Source organism: Anomaloglossus baeobatrachus, chromosome 1 (genome assembly GCF_048569485.1).
Source record: "Anomaloglossus baeobatrachus isolate aAnoBae1 chromosome 1, aAnoBae1.hap1, whole genome shotgun sequence".
NCBI lineage: Eukaryota > Metazoa > Chordata > Amphibia > Anura > Aromobatidae > Anomaloglossus > Anomaloglossus baeobatrachus.
The window spans coordinates 706943079-706970641 of record NC_134353.1 but is presented as its reverse complement, the minus strand read 5'-3'; the positions used below and the strand labels follow the sequence as shown (position 1 = coordinate 706970641).

The 27563-nt window shown below is 44.0% G+C and overlaps 1 protein-coding gene across 1 annotated transcript; it reads left to right on the top strand.

Moving 5' to 3' along the window:
- The first annotated feature begins 14951 nt into the window (after window positions 1-14951).
- UBE2L3 (ubiquitin conjugating enzyme E2 L3) lies at window positions 14952-26403 on the top strand. The gene is made up of 3 exons (XM_075341784.1): window positions 14952-15046; window positions 21348-21534; window positions 25457-26403. The coding sequence occupies exons 1-3, from the start codon at window positions 14978-14980 to the stop codon at window positions 25609-25611; spliced, it is 411 nt and encodes a 136-aa protein (XP_075197899.1). The 5' UTR covers window positions 14952-14977; the 3' UTR covers window positions 25612-26403.
- The last annotated feature ends 1160 nt before the right edge of the window (window positions 26404-27563 follow it).

Below are 27563 nucleotides of genomic sequence, written 5' to 3'. Positions count from 1 at the left end.
GGGTTTTTCCACATCGCGCCGCATCTGGCCTCCATAGGTATGCATTGAAAAATGCGCCGCAGCGGCCGGATGCGGCGCGATGCGGTGTTTTTTGCCGGAGCAAAAAACGTTGCAGGGAACGTTCGATCCGGCCGCGGCATCGGCTAAATCTGCCGCATGTGGCAAAAACCGGACCGAACGCAAGCCCCTGCGGCATAATACGGCACTAATGTAAGTCTATGCAAAAAAAAAAACGCAACCGGCGTTACAAAAGCCGGTTGCGGTTTTTCTGCAGAACGCCGTATTGTGCCGCAGAGCAAAAATCCGGATGTGTGAAAGTAGCCTAAGTGATATTAAACTGGAAATGCTGCTCTCTTGCATATGACCTCAGATGATCCTGTCATATCTATTAATAGAGCGCATTTACAGTTTCACATCACTGATCGTGAGCAGAAGATGTCTCCCCTCTAAGCCCCCTGTATACATCCCACCATGCAGTATTATCAATTTTCTGTTCCCTGTATACACAGCCCATCCTGCAGTATAGATCTCCTTTCTGTTCCTGTATATACAGCTTATCCTGCAGTATATCACTCCTCTCAGCCCCTGTATACAGCCCATCCTGTAGTAATTCTCTCCTCTTACTTACCAACACACAGGTACACCGCTGCTTCTTGGTATGCACTCGCATAGTGTAAAGAAAGTTATTTCTAGACAAGGCACAGCTATGCTGGTACGAGTCCGACTGAGAGAGACTACACTGTGTGTGATGAACCCGGGCCCATGTAACTACAGGACAGTTCCAATGCCACCTGTAACTTAAATAGAGCCTGGATGTGCATCCTTAGGAGAGTGATATGTGCAAAAGTGAGCAAATTTAAAACTGGATTATATTGACACAAATGAATAAACACTTATATATACTGTATCACTATAGACCACAGGTCGATTTTGGGACTACCCCTCTGAGACCGTATTAATTTGCTCCACTGTGGTGTGGTCTCATGTAGACTGAGGCATAATGTGTTCATGACACTGGAATCGCAGATAATAGACGTCTGTTTTCTGCAGTTTTTTTTTTTTTAAATGGATGAATAGCACATTTTGTTTTAACTCCATGAACCAAAGGTACACAAATGAATGTAGACTATAAAAGACAGAACAGTCCAGGTGCCTGTGTGATGTATAGCCTGTTATTGGTGTACACTGAGCGATCTGTAAAATGTTGCCATCATTCTCGGCCGTGTTTCCACAGGACAATGCAGCATTTTCTTGTCCACATGGTGATCAGCAGCCTGTTTCCACTGCAAGATTGTGAAACGAGCATTATTAGGCTAGGTTCACATTTCCATTGTTTTAAATCCGTCAGGAACGGATCAGTTGTTTTTTAATGTCAACTGATGCAACGGATATGTTTTTCACAGGATTCCTTTCACAGGAATCCTGTGAAAAAACTGATCCGTTGCGTCCGTTTTTTGACGTATCAGTCATGATCCGTTTGTGTTTCGGACAGCCCAGTGGGTGTGCCAAACATGCTGGGCATGCTGAGGAGAGCATGATGGAATCCAGCGCTGGGTTCCGTTGTAAGACGGATTACGACGGAATCCAGTACCATAGACATCCATTACAAGCTTGACGAGATGGCGACGGATTCCTGCGCAGCGTGTTAATTTTGACGGCCAGAAAAAGTTACATTCTGCGTTGCTCCCGCCCGGCGGTCAGTCCAAAAACGACTGACCGTGACGCAGCGGATGCAACGCAAGGTCATCAGTCGCAATCCGCCACTAATACAAGTCTATGGGACACAACAGAATCCGCTAAACAGATGCCATTGTTTACCGTAGCCGCGGATTATGACTGATACATTTTAACGGAAATGTGAACCTAGCCTTAGGAGCACTCGTTCATTCAGCTTTAGACTAGTATCATGGCTCCAATCCATTGATCAAATAAAGTAAAGACATAGCTGTCATGGTGCTATAATACAGATTAAATTGATACCTTTAGTGAAGAAATCCACTTTGTTGTTTTTTAACCCCTTCACCCCTTCCATTTTCCGCTTTCTTGTTTTCCTCCCCTTCTTCCAACAGTCATAATTTTATTTTTTCCATCAATATAGCCATGTGAGGGCTTGTTTTTTTGTGGGACAAGTTGTATTTTTAAACCATTCATACCCCCGCCATATTGTACTGGAAAACGGGGAAACATTCCAAGTGCGGTGAAATTGCAAAAAAAGTGCAATTCCACTATTGCTTTTGTTTTTTACTTGCTGTGTTACGCTGGTTTCACATCAGTGTTTTCCTGCTGCACTCGCAGATCCGGCACAAGGACAGTACAGTACATTAAAGTTCACTGGCAAGCTCCGGGCACATGCGTTCATGTGACCGGAGCATGTGACCGGGGCTTGCCGCACTGTCTGTGAACTGTATTGTACTGTACTGCCCTTATGCCGGATCCGGCAGTGCGGCAGAATTCCACTGATGTGTTTGTGCCCTTAAGTATTTTGAAAAACTGACCTGGCATTAGGATTCCCCAGGTCTGTACAAGTTCATAGATACAAAACATGTATAGTTTTAATTTTAAGGGATTCTGTTCGAGAACACCGACACTGCAGTATTAGGCTGCTTTCACACTACGTTTTTTTAACATGCGTCATGAACGTTTTTTTGCTGCAAAAGCGGATCCTGCTTTTACAGCAAAAAAACGCATGCAAACGCATGTGTTATTTTGCAGGATCCTGTCACTTTAAGTTTATGGGCGGGCATTGGAGTCATATGATCGGGAGTGAGGGGAACTGAACGTGAAAGACTGGGAGCTGACATCTAACAGCTGTGGAGGCTCGTAACCAAGGTAAACATTGGGTAACTTGCTTGGATACCCGACATTTACATTGGTTACGAGCGTCTGCAGCTGCCAGGAGGCGGCTGCCTGCTCCCTGCACACGTAACCAAGGTAAACATCGGGTAACTAAGACCGCGGTTACCCGATGTTTACTTTGGTTACGAGCGTCCTCCGCTCTCAGGCGGGGGAGAGAGGGAGGGGGAGGGAGGTGGAGAGCGAGCGAGAGAGAGGAAGGGGGGGAGAGAGAGGGACTGATCACGCGAGGCTGGTTTCTGTGCATGCTCAGTAAAACAAGCAGGATCCTGTCTATCAGCATGCCAGCGTTCACATACGTTTGCGTGCAGTATAGTCAGGATCCAGCAATTTGCAGTATTTGGACGCAGCTCAAAAACGCTACAACTAGCGTTTTTGAAAAAAGTTAAAAAACTGCAACTCGCTGGATCCTCACTATAACGCACGCAAACGCAGGTGAATGCATGTTGACGCAAGTCCACTGCAAATGCATTGCAATGAAAACGCATTTGCACTGGATCCGTTTTTGCGTTAAAAAAACGTTCATGACGGATGTTAAAAAAACGTAGTGTGAAAGCAGCCAAGGGATAGAGCCACAGAGACAAGGGCAGGGGAGGGAAAAGTGAAAACTCGCTGGGAACAGATCAATCCGGAGCGCCAAAGCAGACGTCCAGAAAACAAAGTTTAAGGAATGGCACTCACCAGTAAATAACAGCTTTTTATTATGTTCATGTCACATTAATGGACAAGCTGTTATTTACCGGTGAGTGCCATCTCTTTAATTTTGTTTTCTGGATAGTTTTATTTTTATCTAATTGAAGAAAACAAATTCAGAAGTTAGTATAAAAAAATGACAAAATTGCGCTTTTGACCTCATGACTTCATCCTGCAGTGCCAACGCATTAGTGCCCAGTGATGGCGGCAGGGAAGAGTGCAATCCCCGCCGGAGTGCTTTAGATCGCGCTGTCGGTTTGACAGCGCACTCCAAGGGGTCGACAGAGCTATACGTCCGCTGATTGGATCAGCAGACATGTGCGCGGAATAATTTGGGCTCGGCACACAAGCCCACATTAAAGGGACTGACCCGGCCAAGGATGTACAGGTACGTTCTTGGTCGTGAAGAGGTTAATCACAATTTGCAGTTTTCTGCTAAGTAGATTTCAGTGCACAGGGACTGGATTTTACAATGGGTCTTCTCCTCCCTGTCTGTGATTCCCCACCCCTCTGCCTGCCTCCGGTCTGTGAATGACCAATCACTGCTGAGATTTCAGAGGAGGCAGGCTCTCCTCATACATGGTGAGTAATGCCTGTGTTTCAGCCAGACTCTGCTTCTAGCAGTTACCCTGTTAAATGTCGCTGTCAACCTCTGCCAGTGGCATTTATAGTGTGCCAGCATGGGAGCACATCATCCTATGCTCCCATCAGCGCGCCCTTGATGTGGGGCGACGATGGTTTGCTATGACAGCCTGGGGTCTGTTGAAAACCTCCATACTTGTCATTACGGAGCTTTTGAAGCCGTTCCTTTAGCTGAGTTTAAAAGGAGACAGTGATTTTTAATATATGCAGCCAACACTGGTACAGTGTAGTATATAGCACAAGCGATCAGACGAGTGCAAGTTCAAGTCCTCTAAGGCGCCTAATAAATACAGTGAAAACTTTTAAAAAGAAAGAGAAAAAAAAAGTAGACCTTTCACACAAAACCCGAAATATGGACCGGACGAAATTGTTGCCACCTCAACTTAATATTTGGCTGCATACTCTTTGGAATAATTCACTGCAATCAATCGCTTTCTATAACCTTCAGCAAGCTTCTTACACCAGTCGCTAGAAATTTTGGACCGCTTTTCTTTTACAAACTGCTCCAGGTCTCTCATATTTGAAGGGTGTCTTCTCCCAACAGCAATTTTAAGATCTCTCCACAGGTGTTCAATGGGATTTAGATCCAGACGCCTTATTGGCCACTTCAGAAATTTCCAGCGCTTTTGTTTCCATCCATTTCTGGGTGCTTATTGAAGGGTTTGGGGTCATTGTCCTGCTGGAAGACCCATGATCTAATACATGTACCCAGTTTTCTGATACTGGGCACTACATTGCCACCCGAAATCCTTTTGGCGATCTTCAGATTTCATGTTGCTTTGTACACAGTCAAAGCACCCAATGCTAGAAGCAGCAAAACAACCCCAAAACATCTTTGAACCTTCATCATATGTGACTGTAGGTACTGTGTTAATTTCTTTGTAGGCCTCATTCCAATTTCAGTAACTAGTAGAATGATGTGCTTTACCAAAAAGCTCTATCTTGGTCTCTTCTGTCCACAATACATTTTCCCGGAAGTATTTTTGGCTTACTCACATACATCTTGCCAAACTGCAGCCTAGCTTTTTTCTGTCTGTTAGCAGTGGGGTCTTCCTGGGTCTTCTGCAATAGCGTTTCATTCAAATGTCGACCGATAATTCACGCGGACACTGATGCACCCTGAGCCTACAGGACGGCTTGAATTTCTTTGGAACTTGATTGGGGCTACTTATCCACTATTTGTATTCTCCTGTGTTGCAACCTTTTTGCAGTTCTTCTCTGCCATCCACATCTAGGGAGATTAGCTACAGTGCCATGGATTGTAAACGTCCTGATTTATGTTAAACATCATGGACAAAGTAACATCAAGATATCTACAGATGGACTTATAATCTTGAGATTGTTGCTATTTTTCAGCAATTTTGATTCTCAAGCCCTCAGACAGTTCTTTTTATTTTTTTTATTCTCCATGCTTAGTGTGGCCCGCAAAGATTGAGTTAACCTTTCCTTTTTATCTGGTCTGTGGTGTGATTTTTATATTGAACATACCAGTTATTTGCCCCTGCTTAGTTGGAAAAAAACATAACATGCTTCAAACAAAGTTGTTTACCTTCAATTTTGGAATGGTGGCAACAATTTTGTCTTGAAAAATTAGGGATTTTGTGTGAAATTATGTCCAATTTGCCGGTCTTTGTTTTTTTTTTGTTTTTTTTTTTCTTTGTCTTGTTCCAATACACACAATGGAAATTTGTGTGACAAACATTTCAGGGAGAAAAACTTCATAGCCTGGAACAATTTCAAGGGTACCAACACTTTCCAAATGACTCTTAATTGTGTTGGTGCATTGTTTTAACCTCCATGCCCAAATACCCTTAAAAATTACATTATGGGGTCTAACATGTCCCATAACCTCCTCCTACCCTTCTTCTAGCTAGTCTTTGCCACTAGTAATTGTTGAATTTAGTGTGGTGTAAGATTACTTTGGTGTATTAGGACTATGAAGGGATTAATTTGGAATATCCATATTCCCGTATTTTCGTTTGTTGGCACGCCTCCTCCCCTGTCTATGTTCAGTAGCAGGAGTTCTTCTTACTGCTAGTTACTAAATTGCCATAGGGACATGTGTGTCTTAATTAGTATGCGCACCATAGGCATGGCAGACCTAATGCAGTGGACTGCCGGCAGTGACACGCGTTCCATTGGTATGCGATCCACTATATACTGGAAATGACATCTGCGTCTCATTGACATATATGCCATTATACAGGATGCATGTATTCCACTACATACTAGACATGACGCCTCCAGTTTATCGACATATATACCATTATACAGGATTCATGTGCGCCATTGGTGTTCCACTAGATACCAGAAATGGTTTGCGGCTCATTGGCACATATACCATTACAGGATGCATATGTTTCACTAGATACCGTAAATTATTTTTACGGCTCATTGACATGAATTCCATCACAGGAACACTGACTGAAACCTACTTAACTCGAAATGCGTTGGGAATCTGTGGACTACTAAATCCTGTGAGGAGTACTGTGTTGCGTCTATATGTCCGTCCGTCTGTCCCCCTCTCATTTTCAGCACTGAATTAGTGAAGGATATCACCAAGAAGTCCAGCAATAATTGGGCGAGATCCTTCCTTTTTAAATATATCTTGTTGCGTTCTTATGCTGGGGCACTTTAAGTGATTACCGCTAGCAATATATGGGTTTTCAAACGGGCCATTATCTGTTTGTGTGTCTCATGGCCAACAGGCTTTTTTAAATATACTTTGTTAAAGGTAACATTTTAACATTTTCTACCCCTGCTATGATGCATCTACCAATCAGAGAAATATATATCTGTGGAAATAATTTATATACCATTACGTTCTACATACTGATGAAGAGGCTCGTATTGCATGGTCATTTTTACCACACAATGTCCACCGTATAAACTATTCTCAAAAAACAATGTCAGAATTGTGGGTTCACCGCACTTGGGAGATTTGTCCTATTTTCAGGAAACTGAGTGGTAAAATGAATGGTGCCATTCAAAAGTACATTCTGCAAAAAACAAGACATATGGCTATGTGGACAAATAAAAAAGTTATGGCTCTGGGAAGAAGGGGAGGAAAAAACTAAATTGCAAAAAAGTGAAATTAGGCATGTCAGGAAGGGATTAATACCATTACTGGCAAGTTATCGTAAAAAAAAAAAAAAAGTTTGTTATACAGTGGAACCTTTCTTAACGAGAACAATCCGTTCTTGGACTGTGCTTGTTAACCAAGTTACTCGTTCAGCAAAGCAAGATTTCCCATAGGAAATCATTACAATGCAGACAATTTGTTCCACAACTTATTAAATGTCCCATCCTGGTCCCCTATTGTGTCATTCCACACACACACGCACAACCACACACAAACTCACACACGCACACACACACAAACTCACACAAGCACACACACGCACATATTATGCTCACCTTACCTTCCGTTGCATCGCCGGTCTCCTGGAACTTGCTGTTCTCTGGTACGGGGCCGGGCTGTGTATCGGGTTACCATAACGACGAGGGAGGAACTTCCGCGGCCAGAGCGCTGCCTTTGAGTAGCGGAGACAGGAACAAGGAAGTTCCTGCTTCGTCGCTATGGATGCCGATGCACAGCCTGGAGTGGAGCAGAGCAGCGAACTACAGGACCCTTTAGGCCGGTGAGGACACGAAAGGTACACTATATTATATTATATTATATGCTCACCTTACGTTCCGTTCCATCATAGGCCTCCTGGGTCTTGTAGTTTGCCGCGAGGACGTCGCGATGTACCCGGGAACTACAAGAACCATGAGGCCGGCGGTGGAACGGAAGGTAAGGTGAGCATAATACTGTATGTGTGTGCATGCGTGTTTGTTTGTGTGTGTTTTGTGCGTACATGTGTGTGTGTGTGTGTGGACTGCAAGTGCGGGTCAGAGCGTGGTGGATGTACGGAATCGGAAGTGAGTGCGGTGAGGATTTTGCTCGTACAGCAAAGCTTTCTCGTAAATCGAGGTACAAATTTACAGAAAGCTTTGCTTGTTAAGCGAAATTCTCGTTAAGTGGGTTACTCGTTAAGCGAGGTTCCACTGTATGGTATATCACGATTATTCCTAAATCCTGAAAGGGAACTTTCCACGCTGGTAGATTGGTTGTTTGTAGTTCAACATCTTCAGTGCTTAAGTTAAAGGAAACAGATCTCAATAAGCCAAGTCATTGTTGACTGATTGAAGGGATTTTCCAATACTTAAACTCAATTTCTTTTTCTTTATAAGCAAATATGTACTGGATGGTAATGAAAAAACCCCTCAGTGTTTTGGGTTTTTTTGCCCCCTGTGCTCCTCTCTGCGCCCACTCCACCCTTATTAGTCAGGACTCCGTCCTGCACTGCTCTGTATAGCCAGTATGTCAGTGTTGTATTAGAGAACCGTTCTGGGACTTCTTGTCCTCCTCGTCCTCGTCATCCTTAGGCCGCGCTGTTTAGAATAAAAAACACTTTTATAATACTCACCAAAGGTGCGGTCCGGTCCACTGGGTGTTGCTGCTCTCCGGTCCGGCACCTCCTCTCTGATGCGCTCACCATCCTCCTTCTACCCAGCCCAGTGTGCATAACACGTCCTGCGCAGGCGCACTTTGATCTGTCTTGTGGAGGGCAGATCAAAGTACTGTATTGCGCAAGCAAGAGGAAAGGTTAAAGACCGCCTGTCCATGCGCACTATAATACTTTGATCTGCCCTGAGAAGGGCAGATCAAAGTACACCTGTGCAAAACCTCAATGGCGGCTTGTGTGGATGACGTAGGATGTGTCATGCACACGGGCCTCAGAAGAAGGAGGACGGCGACCGTAGAAGAGAGGAAGCATTGGACCGGAGAGCAGTAACTCCCATCAGAATGGAGCGCCCCGCAGGTGAGTATTATTAAAGTGGTTTTTATCTTCTGCAGAGTGGCCTGGGCTCTTATATACAGTGTTCCAGAATGCTGTATATAAGAGAAACCAAGGGAAAAATTGTGAAAACATACCCTGCTGTAACTAAATAAAAGCATAGTGCATATAAACATAGGGTACTTAGTAAACACTGTTTTTGATCAAAAAAAGCATAAAGCTATCCCACCAACGCCAAGGTGTACCCAGTTGGGATAGTACCTACACTCTTTAATATTAAAACCTTACCATGGGTCTAAAATAGGCCTCAATGTGGCTAAGGGCTGAGAGCGACCGGGTCCCAACAGGACACACACAGTCAGGGGGATTCACAGAATGAAATGTCCAGCTCACCAAGGACAGCTCATTTTTTGTTTTTATGCTGTATATAAGAGCCTACTGGTGTTGGCCATAGCGTATAGTCGCCAACTTTGGTGACCAGTTCCCTTTAATAGCAAAATTCACACCAGGTGTTTGATCCATGAATTGCTTAGGCTACTTTCACACATCCGGTTTGAGCACTGCGGCTCAATCAGGCTGTGAAAACTATGCAACGGATGCGGCGAAAACACCGCATCCTTTGCATAAGTTTTTACATGCGGCCCGTCCGTTTTTTTCCGGTTGCGGCATGCTACTGAGCATGCGCAGTGGAAAAAAAACGCATGCGGCGAGCGGATGCGGTTTTTTCCGCATCGCGCCGCATCCGGCCTCCATAGGTATGCATTGAAAAATGCGCCGCAGCGGCCGGATGCGGTGTTTTTTGCCGGAGCAAAAAACGTTGCAGGGAACGTTCGATCCGGCCGCGGCATCGGCTAAATCTGCCGCATGCGGCAAAAACCGGACTGAACGCAAGCCCCTGCGGCACAATACGGCACTAATGTAAGTCTATGCAAAAAAAAAACGCAACCGGCGTTACAAAAGCTGGTTGCGGTTTTTCTGCAGAACGCCGTATTGTGCCGCAGAGCAAAAATCCGGATGTGTGAAAGTAGCCTTAGTAAGTTGTTTTTCAACTAGAATTGGTATTTAAACAGTTCTCATCATGCTGTTCACATTGTTACATCCTGAGACGAAGATGACACCTAACAATTGATCAGCAGTACAGGCAAGTGTCACGTCAGAGCATTCAAAACATAAAGATAAAAATTAAACAGTTTACATCAGCGTGGTCTCCGTGCTAAACGAACTGCAAGGGTTCCTGATCACACCATCAGGCACAGGCGTCATCGTCTTTGTGGACGATGTACCAGTGGGCATCAGTGTTGTTCACTGATGAAAGTTGATTCACACTGGACAGAAATGATGGCTGCCAACAATGTTGGAAATGTCAAGGAGAGCACTATGCATCTGCCACTGTTCTCACCAGACTTTCCTTTGGTTGTGGTGGGCTGGTGTGTCTAGTCAATACAGAACTGCCTTAGGCTATGTGCGCACTTACCGGATTTTTCGCGGATTTTGCCGCGGATTTGCTGCATGTTTCGCTGCAGAAAATGTTCATAACATCTCTGCAGTGAATCACCAGCAAATCCTATGGAGAAAAAAAATCCTGTGCGCACTGGGCGGAATTTGACAGCTGCATGTTTTGCTGCGGGAATCCCGCAGCAAAAACAAGTGCATGTCACTTCTTTTCCGCACAGCGCTGCGGGATTTTACTCCATTGACTCAATGTTAATCAAGAAATCCCGCAGGGAATAACGCAGGCAGCAAATTCTGTGCGGTTCACTGCGTTTTCCTGCGTTATTCCCTGCGGTATTTTGCGGTTTACCTCCGGTAATGTGCATCACTAGCTTGCGGTTTTGCAGGGAAGTGATGTCATTACAGGAAGAGGAAGCCGTGCAGAGTAAACACACACACACATCACAGACACAGAACACATCACAGACACATAGATCACATAGACACAGACACATAGAACACACATAGAAAGAAAACGGAAATATAGAAAAAAAAGAACGTGGGCTCCGCTGCATATTTACCTTCCAGCCGAGGTAAGCACACAGCGGCGGCCCGGTATTCTCAGGCTGGGGAGGGAGAGGGGCAGGGTTAATGTCCCCCGCCTCACTCCCCCTCCGGCAGCCGAGAATATCAGCCGCAGCTGCCCCGGCACTGTCGCATGCAATATGCGACAATACCGGCGTGTCCTCGGCTCTTCTTGCCACCGTGTAGCAGTGGTGGCAAGGTAATACAAGGGGTTAATGGTGATGGGGGACCACCGCCATTAACCCCAGGCTTGATCATGGCAGCGTCTATGTGACAGCTGACATGATCAACCCGTAAGTAAAGTGAAAAAAAACACAGACACCGAAAAATCCTTTATTTTAAATAAAACAAACAAGCCTCGTTCACCATTTTATTAACCCCCCCCAAACAAAGCTCCGGCGTAATCCAGGTCCGACGTCCTGCGCTGCTTCCATCCAGCCGCGACTGTCACAGACACAGCGCTGAATGAAAGCAGCAGACAGAAGAGGTAATTACTGGTCATTTCCCACGGCCGGTAATGTGAACTCACTGCCGACCGTGGGAAATGCAGCGATCTGTCATCTATCTCTCTATCTATCTATCCCTCTGTCTGTCTATCTATCTATCCCTCTGTCTATCTATCTATCCCTCTATCTATTCTTCTGTCTATCTACTCTCAGAATTAAATGACTTTTTTTTTTTTTTTTCTTCAATGTGCTTTATTGCATTGAATGCAATAAAGCACATCCCAACCCGCACGCGGCAAAACCGCGGCAATACCGCGAATAATACCGCGGTAAAACCGCGGCAAACCGCATGCGGTTTTCGGGTGCGGTTTCCCGCGTTTTTTTACCGCGGGTGCGGTAATCTTTGAGGGCATGCGGAATTTTCTCAAGAAAATTCCACTTCCCAGTGCGCACAGAGCCTTACAGTTTGTGAATGATACAATGACAATCCCCAACTACTTGAATAACATTGTTAGTCTAGTCATTTTTTCTCTGCATGAACAACAAAGGCTGAATTTCATCTTAATGGACAACAATGCTCCAGCTCAATCAGGTTTCATCATTAGGGAACGAACGGCTGCTGTAGTCTGAGGAACTTCAAATGGAGGGGCGTGCTCTTTCTCCAGACCTGAATCTTATATAAAATCTATAGGATCAGCTGAGTCACAATGTAGAGGCTCATAACGCTGTACCCCAGAACCTTTATGACTTGAGGGCCGCAGTTTAAAGCCCCCGTCACATTTAGCGACTTGCCAGCGATCCCGAAAACGATGCCACCTGATAATGATCGTTGGGAGGTCGCTGGTGAGATGTCACTATGGGGAGATAAGGTATGCACACCAGTGACTATGTAAGGGGAATACATGAAATAGCAGATACTGCTGTGTGAATACTGACTTGAAAAATCCAATAGCTATATGTAAGAGTGAAAATGTGAAAAAATGGAATCTGCATTACTGCCATGAATATATGAATAAAGAGAAATTTAGCTACTGAATTGATCAATGCAATACAGCCCCAACACTACGCCAAAGTATTTCTCTACGTTGGGGTCCCTAGCTTGTGTGTGTCCTCTCATGCAGTTAAAAAACTTACCGTGTATGGGAAGCTAAGACCCAGGCTATATATGCGTATGATATGGATTGGCAATAGGTGTGAGTGGGGAGGGTTCACAAACGAAAAACTAACAAATAAGGAATAACATTTGGAACACCATTCTAAGTCTGAACTGGGTGCAAAAACCTAAAAAAACATCACTATGGGGAGATAAGGTATGCACACCAGTGACTATGTAAGGGGAATACATGGAATAGCAGAAACTGCTGTGTGAATACTGACTTGAAAAATCCAATTCATACTTAGAATGGTGTTCCAAACGTTATTCCTTATTTGCTGGTGAGATGTCACAGAGTCAGACCTTACCAACGACTCCGTAACAATACAGGTCGCAGTAGCGACCTGTATAACGATCTCTGCTGTCATTGGGACCCTGTCACACAGTGTCAAACATAGCGATGCGTCCTGCCCAGCAGGACATCGCCTTTGAAGGAAATGGTCCAGGACATTCAGCAGTGACCAGCAACCTTACAGCAGGGGCCAGGTCGTTGCTGGATGCCACACACACAGCTACATTGCTAGCAAGATCGCTGTTGCGTCACAAAAACGGTGACTCAGCAGCGATGTCGCTAAGTGAGATGTGGCCTTAAGAAACGTGGGACGCCATGCCTCAGCTGACAGTAACTCCACTTGTGAATAGAATGAGACATCGTTGTCAAAGTGTAATTGATGCTCAAGGCCACATGACAAGTTATTGAAACATGGACATTTTTGGGAGTATATAAACCACTGTTGGCTTTTGTTTCAATTGTTTGAGATGAGGAAATCACCATTGCATGCTTCTATGTAAATGCCTTACTTTCATGCTAAAATCAGTGTAGCGTGAACATTTTACATTTCACCAGATTTCCCTAATTTTTTGTGCGTAGTGTGTGTGTATATATACCAGATACGAGAGTCATTGGGTGCTTGTGCGCTGGCCTGGCTGTCTTTTTTTAAAGACTGCACTTACCATGGCTTACCCCACTGAATGCCCATTTTCTTTTCTCGTGGGCAGAACAGTACACAGACAAAACAGAGAAGAGGTAACACACTCCGGTAAGACTCTATTGGGTTCCCTACAGTCATTAGCATTATAAATACACACATAGAACACTCGTATACACCTGCAAGGTTTACAAATCAAGCAATCCGAATACTGATGCTTGTGAAAAAAAAAATTGTTCTAATATATCCCTGGCTGCCAATCGTGATGTCGTTGACACCCTGTCATCAGAGCAGAAGAGAAGAAACTGCTTTGTTGACAGGACGTTAGAGAGCGCTGCACAGCAGAAGAGGTGGTTAGCAACTACCAACTGCTTAGCTAGAAAGAAGAGGAGAAAAAAGGCCTGGATAACCCCTTTAATTGCTGTTTGGCAGTGCTGTAGTGTAAGGGTACCATCACACTTTAGCGACGCTCCAGCGATCCCACCAGCGATCTGACCTGGTCAGGATCGCTGGTGCGTCGCTACATGGTCGCTGGTCAGCTGTCAATCAGGCAGATCTCACCAGTGACCAGCCCCCAGCGACGCGCGGAAGCGATGCTGCGCTTGGTAACTAAGGTAAATATTGGGTAACCAAGCGCTTGGTTACCCGATATTTACCTTGGTTACCAGTACACACCGCTTAGCGCTGGTAACCAAGGTAAATATCGGGTAACCAAGCAAAGCACTTTGCTTGGTTACCCGATATTTACCTTGGTTACAGCTTACCGCAGGCTGCCAGAAGCTGGCTCCCTGCACATTCACATCGTTGCTCTCTCGCTGTCAAACACAGCGATGTGTGCGTCACAGCGGGAGAGCAACGTCAAAAAAATGAATCAGCGCTGTGTGTAACGAGCAGCGATTTCACAGCAGGGGCCAGATCACTGCTCAGTGTCACACACAGCGAGATCGCTAATGAGGTCACTGCTGCGTCACAAAAACCGTGACTCAGCAGCGATCTCGCGATGTGAGAAGTGCCCCTAACACACAGGGTGGAACAGAGCATCAGCTCAAAGATGACTGCATATTAGGTAAATGTTAATTGACTAATGTGTATGGATGTTCCCAAGTCTCCCCTAATGGCAAATGTGGTTAAGAAGAACCAGTTAGTCTACATTTCTTCAGTCGCATGCTTTGTTTTGTGGGAGATAGCTACTGCCAGAGCAGAGCAGTGGCATGTGAAACGTGTACACGTGGCTAATACTTTGAAATGTTGTTCCTTTTCTATCAGACGAACACATAACGAGCCTCAAATCAGATGAGGTGTGGAGTTTAGAGCTGATCTCTAGGGTAAACCTAACGCTGCCTCTTTTTCATTTGTGTATATTATTTTGTTTAGGAGCTTGAAGAGATCCGCAAATCTGGGATGAAAAATTTCCGTAATATACAGGTTGACGAAGCCAATCTACTGACCTGGCAGGGGCTCATAGTTCCAGTAAGTATACAGATGTCACACAATATTTACTCTCCCTGACTCCATTCTTAAAACTTCTTAGCACTGTGGCATCATGGGATCGAGGAAGACAAAGTATGTGATCTGAAATGGATACGGATGCTGCTCTATGGATTTGAGGCCTCACACCCGTACCTGATCTTACACAGGAAGCTAAGGCTAAGTTCACACATCAGTTTTTTTCTGTCTGGCCGAATCCGGCTCAAAAACCTATGCAACGGATGCGGCGAAAAATGCGTTGCATAAGTTTTTCCATGCGGCCCGTCCGTTTTTTGCCAGATCCGGTTTGATACTGAGCATGCGCAGTTCAAAAAACCGCATCCGGCGGCCGGATGCGTTTTTTGCCGCAGGACGCCACATCCGGCGTCCATAGGCTTGCATTGTAAATGGCGCCGCATTGCGCCAGATCCGGCACGATGCGTTTTTTTACCCGCAGCAAAAAACGCAGCACGCAACGTTTTATCCGGCCGCTGCACCGGCTAAATATGCCGCATATGGCAAAAAAAACACGCAACGCAAGGCCATGCGGCACAATCCGGCGCTAATGCAAGTCTATTGGGGGAAAAACGGATGCGGCGACAGCTGTTGCCGCATCCGGTTTTTCAGAAAAGCGCCGGATTGTGCCGCACATCAAAAACCTGATGTGTGAACATACCCTAATATACATTGTCAGTAGTGCTATGCTACAGCTGTGTATAAAGATCTTTAAAAGGTGGTCTAGGCTTGCAACAAGTCTGCAGATATATAGAGTAACTGCAAACTGTTGAATTGTGACAACGTGTCGTGTGTACACTGTCACTATTCTCCGATATTCCCAGTGTGAGCAGGTGGTCACGTGTCCACATGAATGGGATTTGCATACTTGTGGTCACGTGCCGACTAGACTCTCTCCTCATTACTTTTCTATTGACAGACGTTAAATGTGGCTCGTCGGCACGTGACCGCGAGTATGCAAATCGCATGCATGCGGACACGTGACCCTGCTTATACCGGGGAAATGTGGCAACATGCGCAAAACATAATGTCTTGATTCTGCAGTTACATGATGAGTAGTGCAAAGGGGTTCTCCTCTGGATTTTGGCCTCTGTTGGTCAGCGCCATAAAGATGGCACTCGCCTTTGTTGGCTCCAGCTCTGGTGCGGATCAATGGTGCTGACCAATAAAGGTCAAAAACTTCAAAATAAAAAAAAAATACCTTAAAGCACCAATCCAGTGTTTTTATTTTTTATTTCACCGCTGGAGCTGTGCTTTAAATCTAAGTTCTGTCCCCTGTCTTCGTCTTCTTCTGTTATCACCACTGCTCTGGTCAGTCTCTGGCGATTTGTGACCTGCCAGCTGCTCCAGTGTTTCATGTAATGCGCCAGAGATCACAAATCAATACAACTCTATGAGAACCTCGTTCTTGCTCTCATAGACTTGTATTGAGCGCTTGTGACTTATCTTTTGACTTCCGGCTAGTCACAAGTTATTGGCACAAGATGGCGCCGCAGCACTGGATTGGTGCAAAAAAAAGATGAAAATGCCATGGGTGGGTAGAAGACCGAGGTCAGGGGACTTGGATTTAAAGCGCCACTCCAGTGATGAGAAAAAAAACCCAGAACATTAAAGTGGTGCTTTAGAGGCTGAAATGTTTTCTATTTTTGTGTGTATTCATGATCCTGATTTGGACTACAGGGCTACATAATTGTCATCTGAGGTGTGCGCTGTCTGCTGAGGAAAAGGGATATGTCTGCATGGGAAGTGCTGAGATTTTCACAGGGCACACACATTCTTACAATAAATATGGGAGCGTTGTGTATTTTTCCAATAGGATTGCTGAGGTGAACTGTAGTTGTCACTCTGAACCTGAAAATGGAGAGTTATAGAGTTTGCTTGAGAGGACTGCACACATTTCAGGTACTTTACAAAGTACCAGATGGCTTACATACAGTACCTTGCAAAAGTAAAGTATTAATAAAAGCATGATACAAAAAGTAGGATAAAATAATAGCCTGTATACTGTGAGGGAAATAAGTCACCAATTTTCTAAGTAAATATATTTCTAAAGGTGCTGTTGACATGAATTTCTCACCAGATGTCTGTAACAACCCATCCAATCCACACAGTCAAAGAAATCAAACCATAGATGTCCATAAATTAAGTTGTGTAATAATTAGAGATGAGTGAACCGGAAAAGTAAAGTTCAGTGTTTGTACCGAACACTGACTTTAACCCCTTAGCAACCTATGACGTACTGGTACGTCATGGCTCCCTGGTACTTAAGGACCCATGACGTACCAAGTACGTCATGGCGAAATCGTGGCCCCGGTGGCTGCGATCGGTATACAAAAACCTTAGATTTGGGATGGAGGGGACCTCTGCCTGACCTCAGGAGGGGGTGGTGTCTCCTCGCCGGACCTACGGAGCTGTGATTGGCTGAGCCGCGTTTGTCAGCCAATCACAGCCACTGTAATGTTTTAGCCAGGGCAGCTATAGCACTGATCATTGGCTGGAGCTGGGTGATCTCTGCTTCACTCGCCCCCAGCTCTTATTGGAGAGACGGGCCTTGAGTGGTTTTTCGCTACATATGAGGTATAGGTGTGCTCAGAAGTAATTGCTCAACAAATTTTGGGGTCCATTTAATCCTGCTACCCTTGTGAAAATGCAATATTTGAGGATAAATTAACATTTTTGTTGCAAAAAGTAAAATGTTCATTTTCTTTCCTTCCACATTGCTTTAGTTCCTGTGAAGCACCTAAAGGGTTAATAACCTTCTTGAATGTGTTTTTGAGTAGCCTGAGGGGTGCTGTTTTTGGAATAGTGTCACTTTTGGGTGTTTTGTGTCATCTCAAAGTCACGTCAAATGTGATGTGGTCCCTAAAAAAAAAAAAAAAAAAAAGTGGCTTTGTAAATTTTATTCTAAAAATGAGAAATTGCTCAAACTTTGAACCCCTATACCTTCCTTATAAATAAATTTTTTTTCCCAAAATTGTGGTGATGTAAAATAGACATGTGGGAAATGTTATTTATTAATTATTTTGTGTCATATGTCTCACTGGTTTAAGAGCATAAAAATTCAAACTTTGAAAATTGCATACATTTTCACCAAATTTCCGACTTTTTTGCAAATAAACGCAAAAAATATTGTCCTAAATTTACTACTAACATGAAGCCCAATATGTCACGAAAAAATATTCTCAGAATCAGCGGGATTCGTTGAAGCATTCCAGAGTTATAACCTCATAAAATGCCACTGGTCAAAATTGCAAAAAAATGGCCGGGTCATCAAGGTAAAAATAGGCTGGGGGCTGAAGGGGTTAAAAAAAAACCAAAAGCGTGTTCTATGTTGGGTGCTTTTTATGTATGCTGACCACTCATTCAAGCATTCCTGTGCTTGGGTATGTTCGGTGCTCGGCCCAGTGCGAGCCGCTTGCAGTGTCTGAATGGCTCTTACTGGGATCAACGAGCGTTATCGGATGTAGTGTGCGCCTATAAAGGAAAAATCTCGCCCACTCTCCACCGGAAGTGATCGGTTTATGGCTGGCTGCATGTGAGTGGAGACCCGAACTGCGCAATCAGTGACCTCTGGTGGGGTTCAAGTCAAGTCCGGGTCCAGAACCGAACTTTATCTAAAGTCCAGCTGAATTCACAGAACCGAATTTCAACGGGTCCGCTCGTCTCTAGTCATAGTGGAAATTGACACAGGAAAAAAGTATTGAACATGCTTTCTGAAATGTAATACTTTGTACATTCACTTTGTTAATGATGACATCGTCAGACGCCTCCGTTATGGAGATACTAGTTGCATGCATTGCTCAGGTGTGATTTTGGCTCATTTTCCCCCAAACACTCTTTTGCACTAAGTGGCAGGATTGCTTTCATAAATATAGCCTCAATAAAAAGGCTACTCTAAAATGTGCAGTTTTATCTCACAGTACAATGCCACAAATGTGCAAGTTTTTGAGGGACAATTGGCATGCTGACTGCAGGAGTGTCCACCACAGCTGTTGCCCGTGAATTGAATTTCATTTCTTTAGCCTAAGCCCTAAGCTATCTCCAAAGGCATTTCAGATGATTTGGGAGTACATTCAACTGACCTCACAACCGCAGGCTACGTGTAACCGCACCAGCCCCGGACCTCAACATCCAGCAGCTTTACTTCCAAGATTGTCCGAGACCCACTATGCGCTGTTGCAACAATCGATTTGCATAGCCAAAAAAATTCTGCACAAACTTTTAGAAACAGTCTCCGGGAAGCTCATCTGCAGCTTGTTGTCCTCATTGGGGTCTTCACCTGACTGCAGTCGCAACCGACTTGAGAGGGCAACTGCTCACATTCTATGGTGTCTGGCACATTGAGAGGTGTTCTCTTCACAGATGATTCTTACACATTTTAGACTGACCTTTTATTGTGGCCAGCCTAAGGCACACCTGTGCAATAATCATGCTGTCTAGTCAGCATCTTGAATGGATTATCTTGGCAAAGAAGTAGTGGTTGTCAGAGATTTCGACAAATGTCAATATTTGAAATGAAAAAGTCCTTTTGTGTACAAAGAAAGTCTTAAATCTTTTAATTCAGCGCATAAAAAGTAGGAACAAAAGCAAAAGTGTTGCTTTTATATTTTTTGTTCAGTATACATCGCTTCTGTAAGGGGAGACGTAGTGACTAAACTATCCTGGAAAAAGTGTCCCTTGAGCAATAATTAGGCTATGTGCGCACGTTGCGTACAAGCCCTGCAGAAATTTCTGCAGCGATCTGAAGAGCACATGTGCGCTTTAGATCGCTGCAGAAATGTCCGTAGTGAGCGCCGATTCCATGCGCTCTGCCTGCAGCTCCTGCCATAGACAGAGCAGGAGCTGCCGGCAAAGCGCAGGAAAGAAGTGACATGTCACTTCTTTTTGCGCAGCGCTTCGGCAGTAGCCGAAGCGCTGCGCTCTTAGACGCCACGTGCGCACGGCCCCTGCACAATCTCCATAGACTGTGCAGGGGCCGCAGGACGCATGCAGTTACGCTGCGCTACAAAGCGCAGCGTAACTGCATGTATTTACGCAACGTGCGCGCACAGCCTAAAACTGTTATTTATGCATTTTAGTCTTCCAATTTCAGGTAAAGTGTAAATGCCCCATAGACATGATTATCTAATGTATATGTTCCCATGGGAAATAGAAAATAAGCCACAGCCAGAGATGTCTGGCAGCGACTAAAAGAAGTGGTTCACCCCTTTTCATTACTGGCCACATCCATGATATGTTGAGAAACAAGGTTTCTCTCAAATACCATGTGTTGCCAATAGTGCTTGGGAGCAGCGCCATTGTGGTCCGCTCACCCCCTTTGCATGACCACCAGGTTCTGTGACCTCTGATGTCCGGTGATCTGACATCAACTTAGGTGGGCTCCAGTCTTCCTGAGTCACTGGGCTGTGGGCGGCATGTCACCGCTCATCACAGCGCAGCATCTCCCTGCTCCCTCCTTCACTGCAGAGCACCGCAAGAAGGAGAAACGCTGGGATGCGATGAGCGGTGAAACGCCGCACACAGCCCAGTGTCTTACGGAGACTGTGGCCCGCCTCGGTGATATCAGGTTAACAGGAAGTTGGTGTGACCTCACCGGACATCAGAGGCCACGGAGCCCGGGGGTGGTTCACGCAAAGGGCGTGAGCGGACCACAATAGCGCCGCTTACAAGTACTATTGGCATCACATGGTATTTGATAGAAACCTTGTTTCTCAACATAATATCGATGTGGCCAGTAATGAAAAGGGGTGAACCACTTCTTTAATCCCCTCTCCCCATTGAAAACATGCACACTTGGTTCAGTACATGGGGTTGTTTGAGATAGCTAGCAGCTGACTGAGCAGTTTAACATATTAACACATTCTTTTTTTCTGCTGATTTGGCTTGAATAGGGGAAACTTGGCTTCCTGATTGTGTAACTGTGTTGACTGGGTTTTTTAGGACTCAGCAGCTCCTACTTTCTCCCCATACCCAGTGATCACATGATTACTAGGGCTGGAGGAGGAGGAAGCGCTGTTAGTGCTTTCTATTTATTATACACTGTGATTAGGAAGGCAGAGATGATAATAAAATAAGGCTGTCTTCTCTTTCTTGAATCTTGCTCCTCTTTGTGCATCTGCAGGAGCAGAAATTAGACTCTCATGCCAGCAGCTTATACTACATCGACAGTTTTAGACATTTATGTAAAGTAAATTGGAGACCGCCCAGCAATTTAAAGTTTATGGGTGGTCCGGAACTGATGCATATAAAAATATTCCCGAGATGATTTATTCTTTTTGTATTGTATCAGGACAATCCTCCATATGACAAAGGAGCATTTCGGATTGAAATCAACTTTCCTGCAGAGTATCCATTTAAGCCACCCAAGATAACCTTCAAAACCAAAATCTACCACCCGAACATTGATGAGAAAGGCCAGGTATGCCTGCCGGTGATCAGTGCTGAAAACTGGAAACCAGCAACTAAAACTGACCAAGGTATTGTTTGCATTGTTCTTGTGTGTGTCTGGATATTATAGAATTTTCTGGATTAGGGGTGGTTTGTTACTTCAGGCAGATGGTCATCACACTAAATTATACTGAGTCAAGTTCGTTATTATAGTTTGGCTGGCCAGTTTACTCTAATTTGTAATGCTGTAGTGTGCCGAAGATGCTGCTCTAGTGTTCTCTATAGGGCAATAAATTGATGACGTAGACTTGAAGTAATTTCTGCCTCTTTCTAAAACATTTTCTCCTGCTCTTAAAAACGTTTCCATTACATGGTGGATGAGAAGTGATTACAAATAATGCTAAAAATGTGGGGTATTCCCATCTCCAAGATCCTATCCCAATATATAGTAGGTATAATATGGTAATATTAGCAAATACCTCCAGTAAGAAATGTAGTATAGTTTTCCTGAATCACTATGTCTCTTACCTCATGTGCAGGGCATTAGTGGCTTAGATATCCATGGTAACGACCAGTAGCAACTAACTCCCTATGAGTGGTCATAATCATGGATACCTAAGCTACTCCAATTCCCTGCACACGAGGTACCGTATATACTAGAGTATAAGCTGAGGCCCCTAATTCTACCACAAAAAAAAACTGGGAATCTGTATTGACTCCAGTATAAGCCTAGGGAGGGAAATGCAGCAGCTACTGGGAAGATTCAAAAATAAAAATAGATCCCAATAAAATGTAATGTGCCCATCCTTGTCCCCTCTTGTAGTAATGTGCCCATCCTTTTCCCCCCTTGTAGTAATGTGTCCTGTCCTTGTGCCCCCTCCCCTTATTGTAATGTGCCCATCCTCGTGCCCCTTGCTTGGATACTCTAGTAATGTGCCCTACAGTAATGTCCTCCTATCGGTCCCCTTCTTGTCCTCTATTATGAAATAAAAATTATTCTCACCTGTCCTCCATTCCCGCGGTGACCTCAGCTGCTTCTTGTAGACCCCTCCGTGATCGTGTCCAATGGACGGAGCTGCAGGCTGCCATCGTGGCTTTACTGCAGTTGATTGCTTTACAGCGGCAGCGGTGCAGTAAACCATTTAACTGCACTAAAGCCATGACAGCAGCGGCGACCCAGTGTACAGGACGCGATCACAGAGGGGTCTATGTGCCTGTAATCTGCAAGAGGCACCCCTTGATGATTACGTCCCGTGCACGGAACCGCCGCTGCAGGATGCCATCGTGACTTTACAGTAATTGAATTATTTACGGCGGCAGCGGTGCGCACGGGGCCACTGCTGCTGTCAGTGCTTTACAGCAGCTGAATGCTTTGCTGCACCGCCGCCGCTGTAAAGCATTCAACTGCAGCCCCGTGCATCAGACGCTACCATGGAGGGGTCTACGTGCCTTGCGATCTACAAGAAGCAGCTGAGGTCACCGCAGGAAAGGAGGACAGGTGAGAATATGAGAATCATTTTTTTTTTTGTGGGACCCTGACTCGAATATAAGCCCGAGGGTCATCTTCAGCTTAAAAAAATAGGCTTAAAAACTTTGCTTATACTGGAGGATATAGGATAATAGACATGGCTGGCTATATCAGGAGAATTTTACCACATTTCTAATTGGAGGTATTTGCCAATATTATTATTATTATACACACTACATATTGGGATAGGATCTTCAAGAGGAGAAGCTGTCAGCATGATTCTGTAAATATAGACATGGCTGTAATGGCACTGTAATGCTATGTTCACATTGGGTGTTTTTGGTGCGTTTTGGGTTTTTTTTTTATATATATATGTTTTTTTTGCTATTGGCAAATCCATGCTAATAAAAGCTGCTTTTTACAGTACCAACACAACCTATGAGATTACAGAAATCTCAGACACACTAAGTAAGCAAAATTTAACACACCTACTTTTTTTTTTTCTTTCCATCAATCTTGCCATATGAGGGCTTGTCTTTTGCGGGACAAGTCATAGTTTTAAATGAAACCATAAGTTTTACCATATAGTGTACTAGAAAACTGCAGAAAAATTGCAAAAAAAAGTGCAATGGCACGATTGTTTTGGGGATTTTTTTACCTGTATTCACGATATGGTAAAACTGATGTGTGGGTGTGATGCCTTAGACACCAAACCTGTATAGCTTAACCTTTATCTAAGGGGATAAAAAAAATTCAGAAGTATGTCTAAAACAAAGTGGCGCACTTTTTGCGCCATTTTCCGTGACCCGTAGCGTTATTATTTTTGGAATTTATGCCTCAGTGACTGCTTATGTTTTGCGTCTTTAGCTGATTTTTTTAACCATACAATTTTGCGCGGATGCTACATTTTATTCGTTTGTTATTGCATTTTGCGCAAAATTTGAGGCGACCAAAAGACTTAATATTTTGGCGGTTGGAATTTTTTTGCCACTATGCCAGTTACTGATCAGACTGATTTTTATATTTTGATAGATTAAGCTTTTCTAAATGCAGTGATACCAAGTGTTTTTTACTTTTTTTTTTTTTTTTTTTTTTAAACCCTTCAATTTTTAATGGGGCGAATGGGGGGATTTGAATTTTTAGGTTTTTTTAAAAAAAAATTTAACTTATTTTTTTTAATTTTTTTTTTATTTGACTAGTCCCCCTAGGAGACTATAAGGATCAGCATTCTGATCACTCATTCATTTCTGTTGATAACAGCTTCACAGCTGTGATCACCAGAAATACTCATCTCTTGTTACTGGCAGCACTCGGCTAGGTGAAACGGGCAGTGAGTCATGATATCTACGATGGCAACCATCGGCTCACAGTGTTCACGTCACAGCGCTGCCGATGGGACCGGGTGAGTGAAGATTTACCGCGGCGGGCATTTAAATCGCTGTCACATTTTGACAGTGAGATTTAAGGGGTTAACAGGCGCGAGTGGATCCACCCGTGCCTGTGAGGCACGCATCAGCTGTTCAAATCCGCTGACATGTGCAGGAATCACTGCCGGCTGCCCGAAACAGCTGCCGACGATTACAACTATTTGGCTTAGGACGTACCGTTACGGGCCGCGGTCGTTAAGAGGAAGCTCATGTGATTGACAGTTTGCGTGCATTTTTACAACATGAATTAGTCTGACTTTACTATTGCAGTCGTGTTTTACTGTAATAGACTACGGTGTTTGAGGGAAAAAAACACTTTAAAGAATTGGATGGGGACTATGTATCTCAGTTGACTAGTCCTAGGTAGTTCCCTTACAGACATGGAAAGACCCGTCAGTGTAGTGAAGTGAGACGGAGAGGCCGCCAAATCATCCAAGGCACGAAACTGATATATATATATATATATATATACACACATACATGCACACACTAATTATATATATATATATATATATATATAATATATAATATATATATATATATATTAGTGTGTATGTGTGTGTGTGTGTATACATATATGTATATGTGTGTGTGTGTGTATATATATAATATATATATATATACACACATACACAGTTGTGTATGCTTTGCTCAAACACTGCAGCTTTCTATAATATATATATATATATATATATATATTTATATTATAGAAAGCTGCAGTGTTTGAGCAAAGCATACACAACTATAATACCATGGCTTGACTTTGATTCATTCTCCCTTTAGCTTGGCCTGCTTGACTCAGATGGCAGCTTACCTTTAAACTGTTAAAGGGATGGGTTTTTCTGTTAATCATATCTTATTTCTAAACCTGAAATGGTTTGGTTTTTTTTATATGTTGAAATGCAACTTTTAGGTTGGTCATTTTACAGAATCCATCTGTCTGCTCATAAAGAAGGAACAAAATCCTTTTTTGGTGGTGAGGGAATTGGCATAACCAGTGTAGTACCACATTTCTAAGAGTATTTGTTTTTTGCCTCCACTGATAATGATTGGCATTTATAGAAATTAGTTCTACTGCAGTAATTCAGCCTTTTTTTTTTTTTTTTTTCTTCCCAGTCATCCAATCTCTCATTGCCCTGGTCAACGATCCCCAACCTGAGCACCCACTGCGTGCTGATCTAGCAGAAGAATACTCAAAGGACCGTAAAAAATTCTGTAAGAATGCTGAAGAGTTTACAAAGAAATACGGAGAGAAGCGACCTGTGGACTAGAGATTGAGGCCTTGCGCCAGAGGAAAACACACACAAAATACAAACACAAATTCAAAAAGCGCAACTGAAGAATTGGAGTCAGTGAGTTCAGAATCCCCTCCTTCACCTTTACCCTGAAAATACACACGAGGCAGGACTCCGCGGGAACACGGAAAGAGGCGCAGCGTCAACCCGCGGCTTTCGCTAAACTCTACTTAAAACTGTTAGAGGAGGATTAAAAATGTGTGAAATTGGGAGTGCAGTTCTGCTCTCTGTGTAAAAAATAATCACTTTTTTCATTCTTAATCTCAGAAAATGTTTTTTCTTTTCATTTTATTGTATTAAGAAATAAATCACACACATCTCAATGTATTTCTTTTTTCCCATGGGGTAAACTGTAGCATCGCTTAGGTTTTTTGATTTTTTTTTTTTAACCTTTTGGTAATATTCCTGTCATCCAATTTTGAACACTCCCAGGCGAAGGTCCTTTATCTGTTAGGTTTTAGTCTATTGTCACTTCCTCTCCCATTAGCAGTCTTCTCGGTGTCGGATCTGTTTTCTGACATTGGAGGGATTACACAACCATGGCCCATGCAAACCCACCAAAGGGAGGGGGATTGTCGAACATTCGGCTCTTAGTTTTCCTTTCAGTGTTGCACTGTGCTTTGTGGGACTTGGTAAGTTCTCCTTCAGTTTGTAACATAAAGAATATTAAATAAAAAAGGAAAAAAACCTTTAAACTGTCGGAAATGAGCCTGTTCTTCTGTAATTCTGCCGGATGTTGAGATTATGTTTATTAAAGGGGTAAACCAAGCCGCCCTGTTGTGACTCCATTTTTAAGACATAACCTGCATTCTAATGTTTCTCTAAAGCTTGCTTGATACAGGTTTTTAATTTAGTGCTACTTAAGTGGGTTGTCCAAGAAATTGGAAAAAAGCAGGAAATGTATTAAAACAAAAAACTGTGCTCACCTCTTCTGTTGCCAATCTATCCAGTGCAGATGCTTCAGTGATCACCTGTTGATCTTTATTTACAGGTTGCTAGCTATCATGTGCTCTGTCAGTATGTGCCACCCTGATCACTTACTGGCAGGAGAGTGAAGCAGGTGGCAAAAAATCTGAAGGAGTTAAAGCAATTACTCCAGTTTGGTTATGTTTTGCTTATAGAACTGGATTGCCTTTCAAATAACTCCTAACAAACTCATTTTGTCAGCTTGTCAATCAGTAAAAAGATTGCTGGCCACGGTTTGAGCAGCATGTATGTAGTGATACCGTCCCTTTAAAGGGACTCTGCTAGGATGTTTTTGCTATGTAATCTGAAGCCAGCCTGCTGCAGGAGTTAACATAAAGTTTACAGCCAGCCCTCTTTTATGTCAAAGTCTGCTTTTCTTTACCTGCAACGTTCGTTTAAGGCCGTAGTCACACTTGCGAGTGACTCGCATCGCATAAACCGGCACGGCAGCTTACTCTCCTGACAGGAGCAAGTCATCTGCATGTATTTCTATGCAGCTGAAACGCTTGTGTTCGGAGAGTGTGTGGACATGCTATGTGATGTGAGACTCGCATGAGTCACTCGCAAGTGTGATTCCAGCCTAAGCTTCTTATCTTTATCATTAGTGGGTCTCAGCAGTGGTGAGCTGTAGTCCGACTCCACCCCTTCTGTGATTAACAGCTTTTGTCTATGGAAATGTACACTGAAAACCTGGTGTGAAGAGGGGCCACTCTGAGGGGTGCTTCACACACAGCGAGCTCGCTGCCGAGATCGCTGCTGAGTCACGCTTTTTGTGACGCAGCAGTGACCTCATTAGCGATCTCGCTGTGTGTGACACTGAGCAGCGATCTGGCCCCTGCTGCGAGATCGCTGCTCGTTACACACAGCCCTGGTTCGTTTTCTTCAAAGCCGCTCTCCTGCTGTGACACACAGATCGCTGTGTGTGACAGCAAGAGAGCGACAAATGAAGGGAGCAGGAGCCG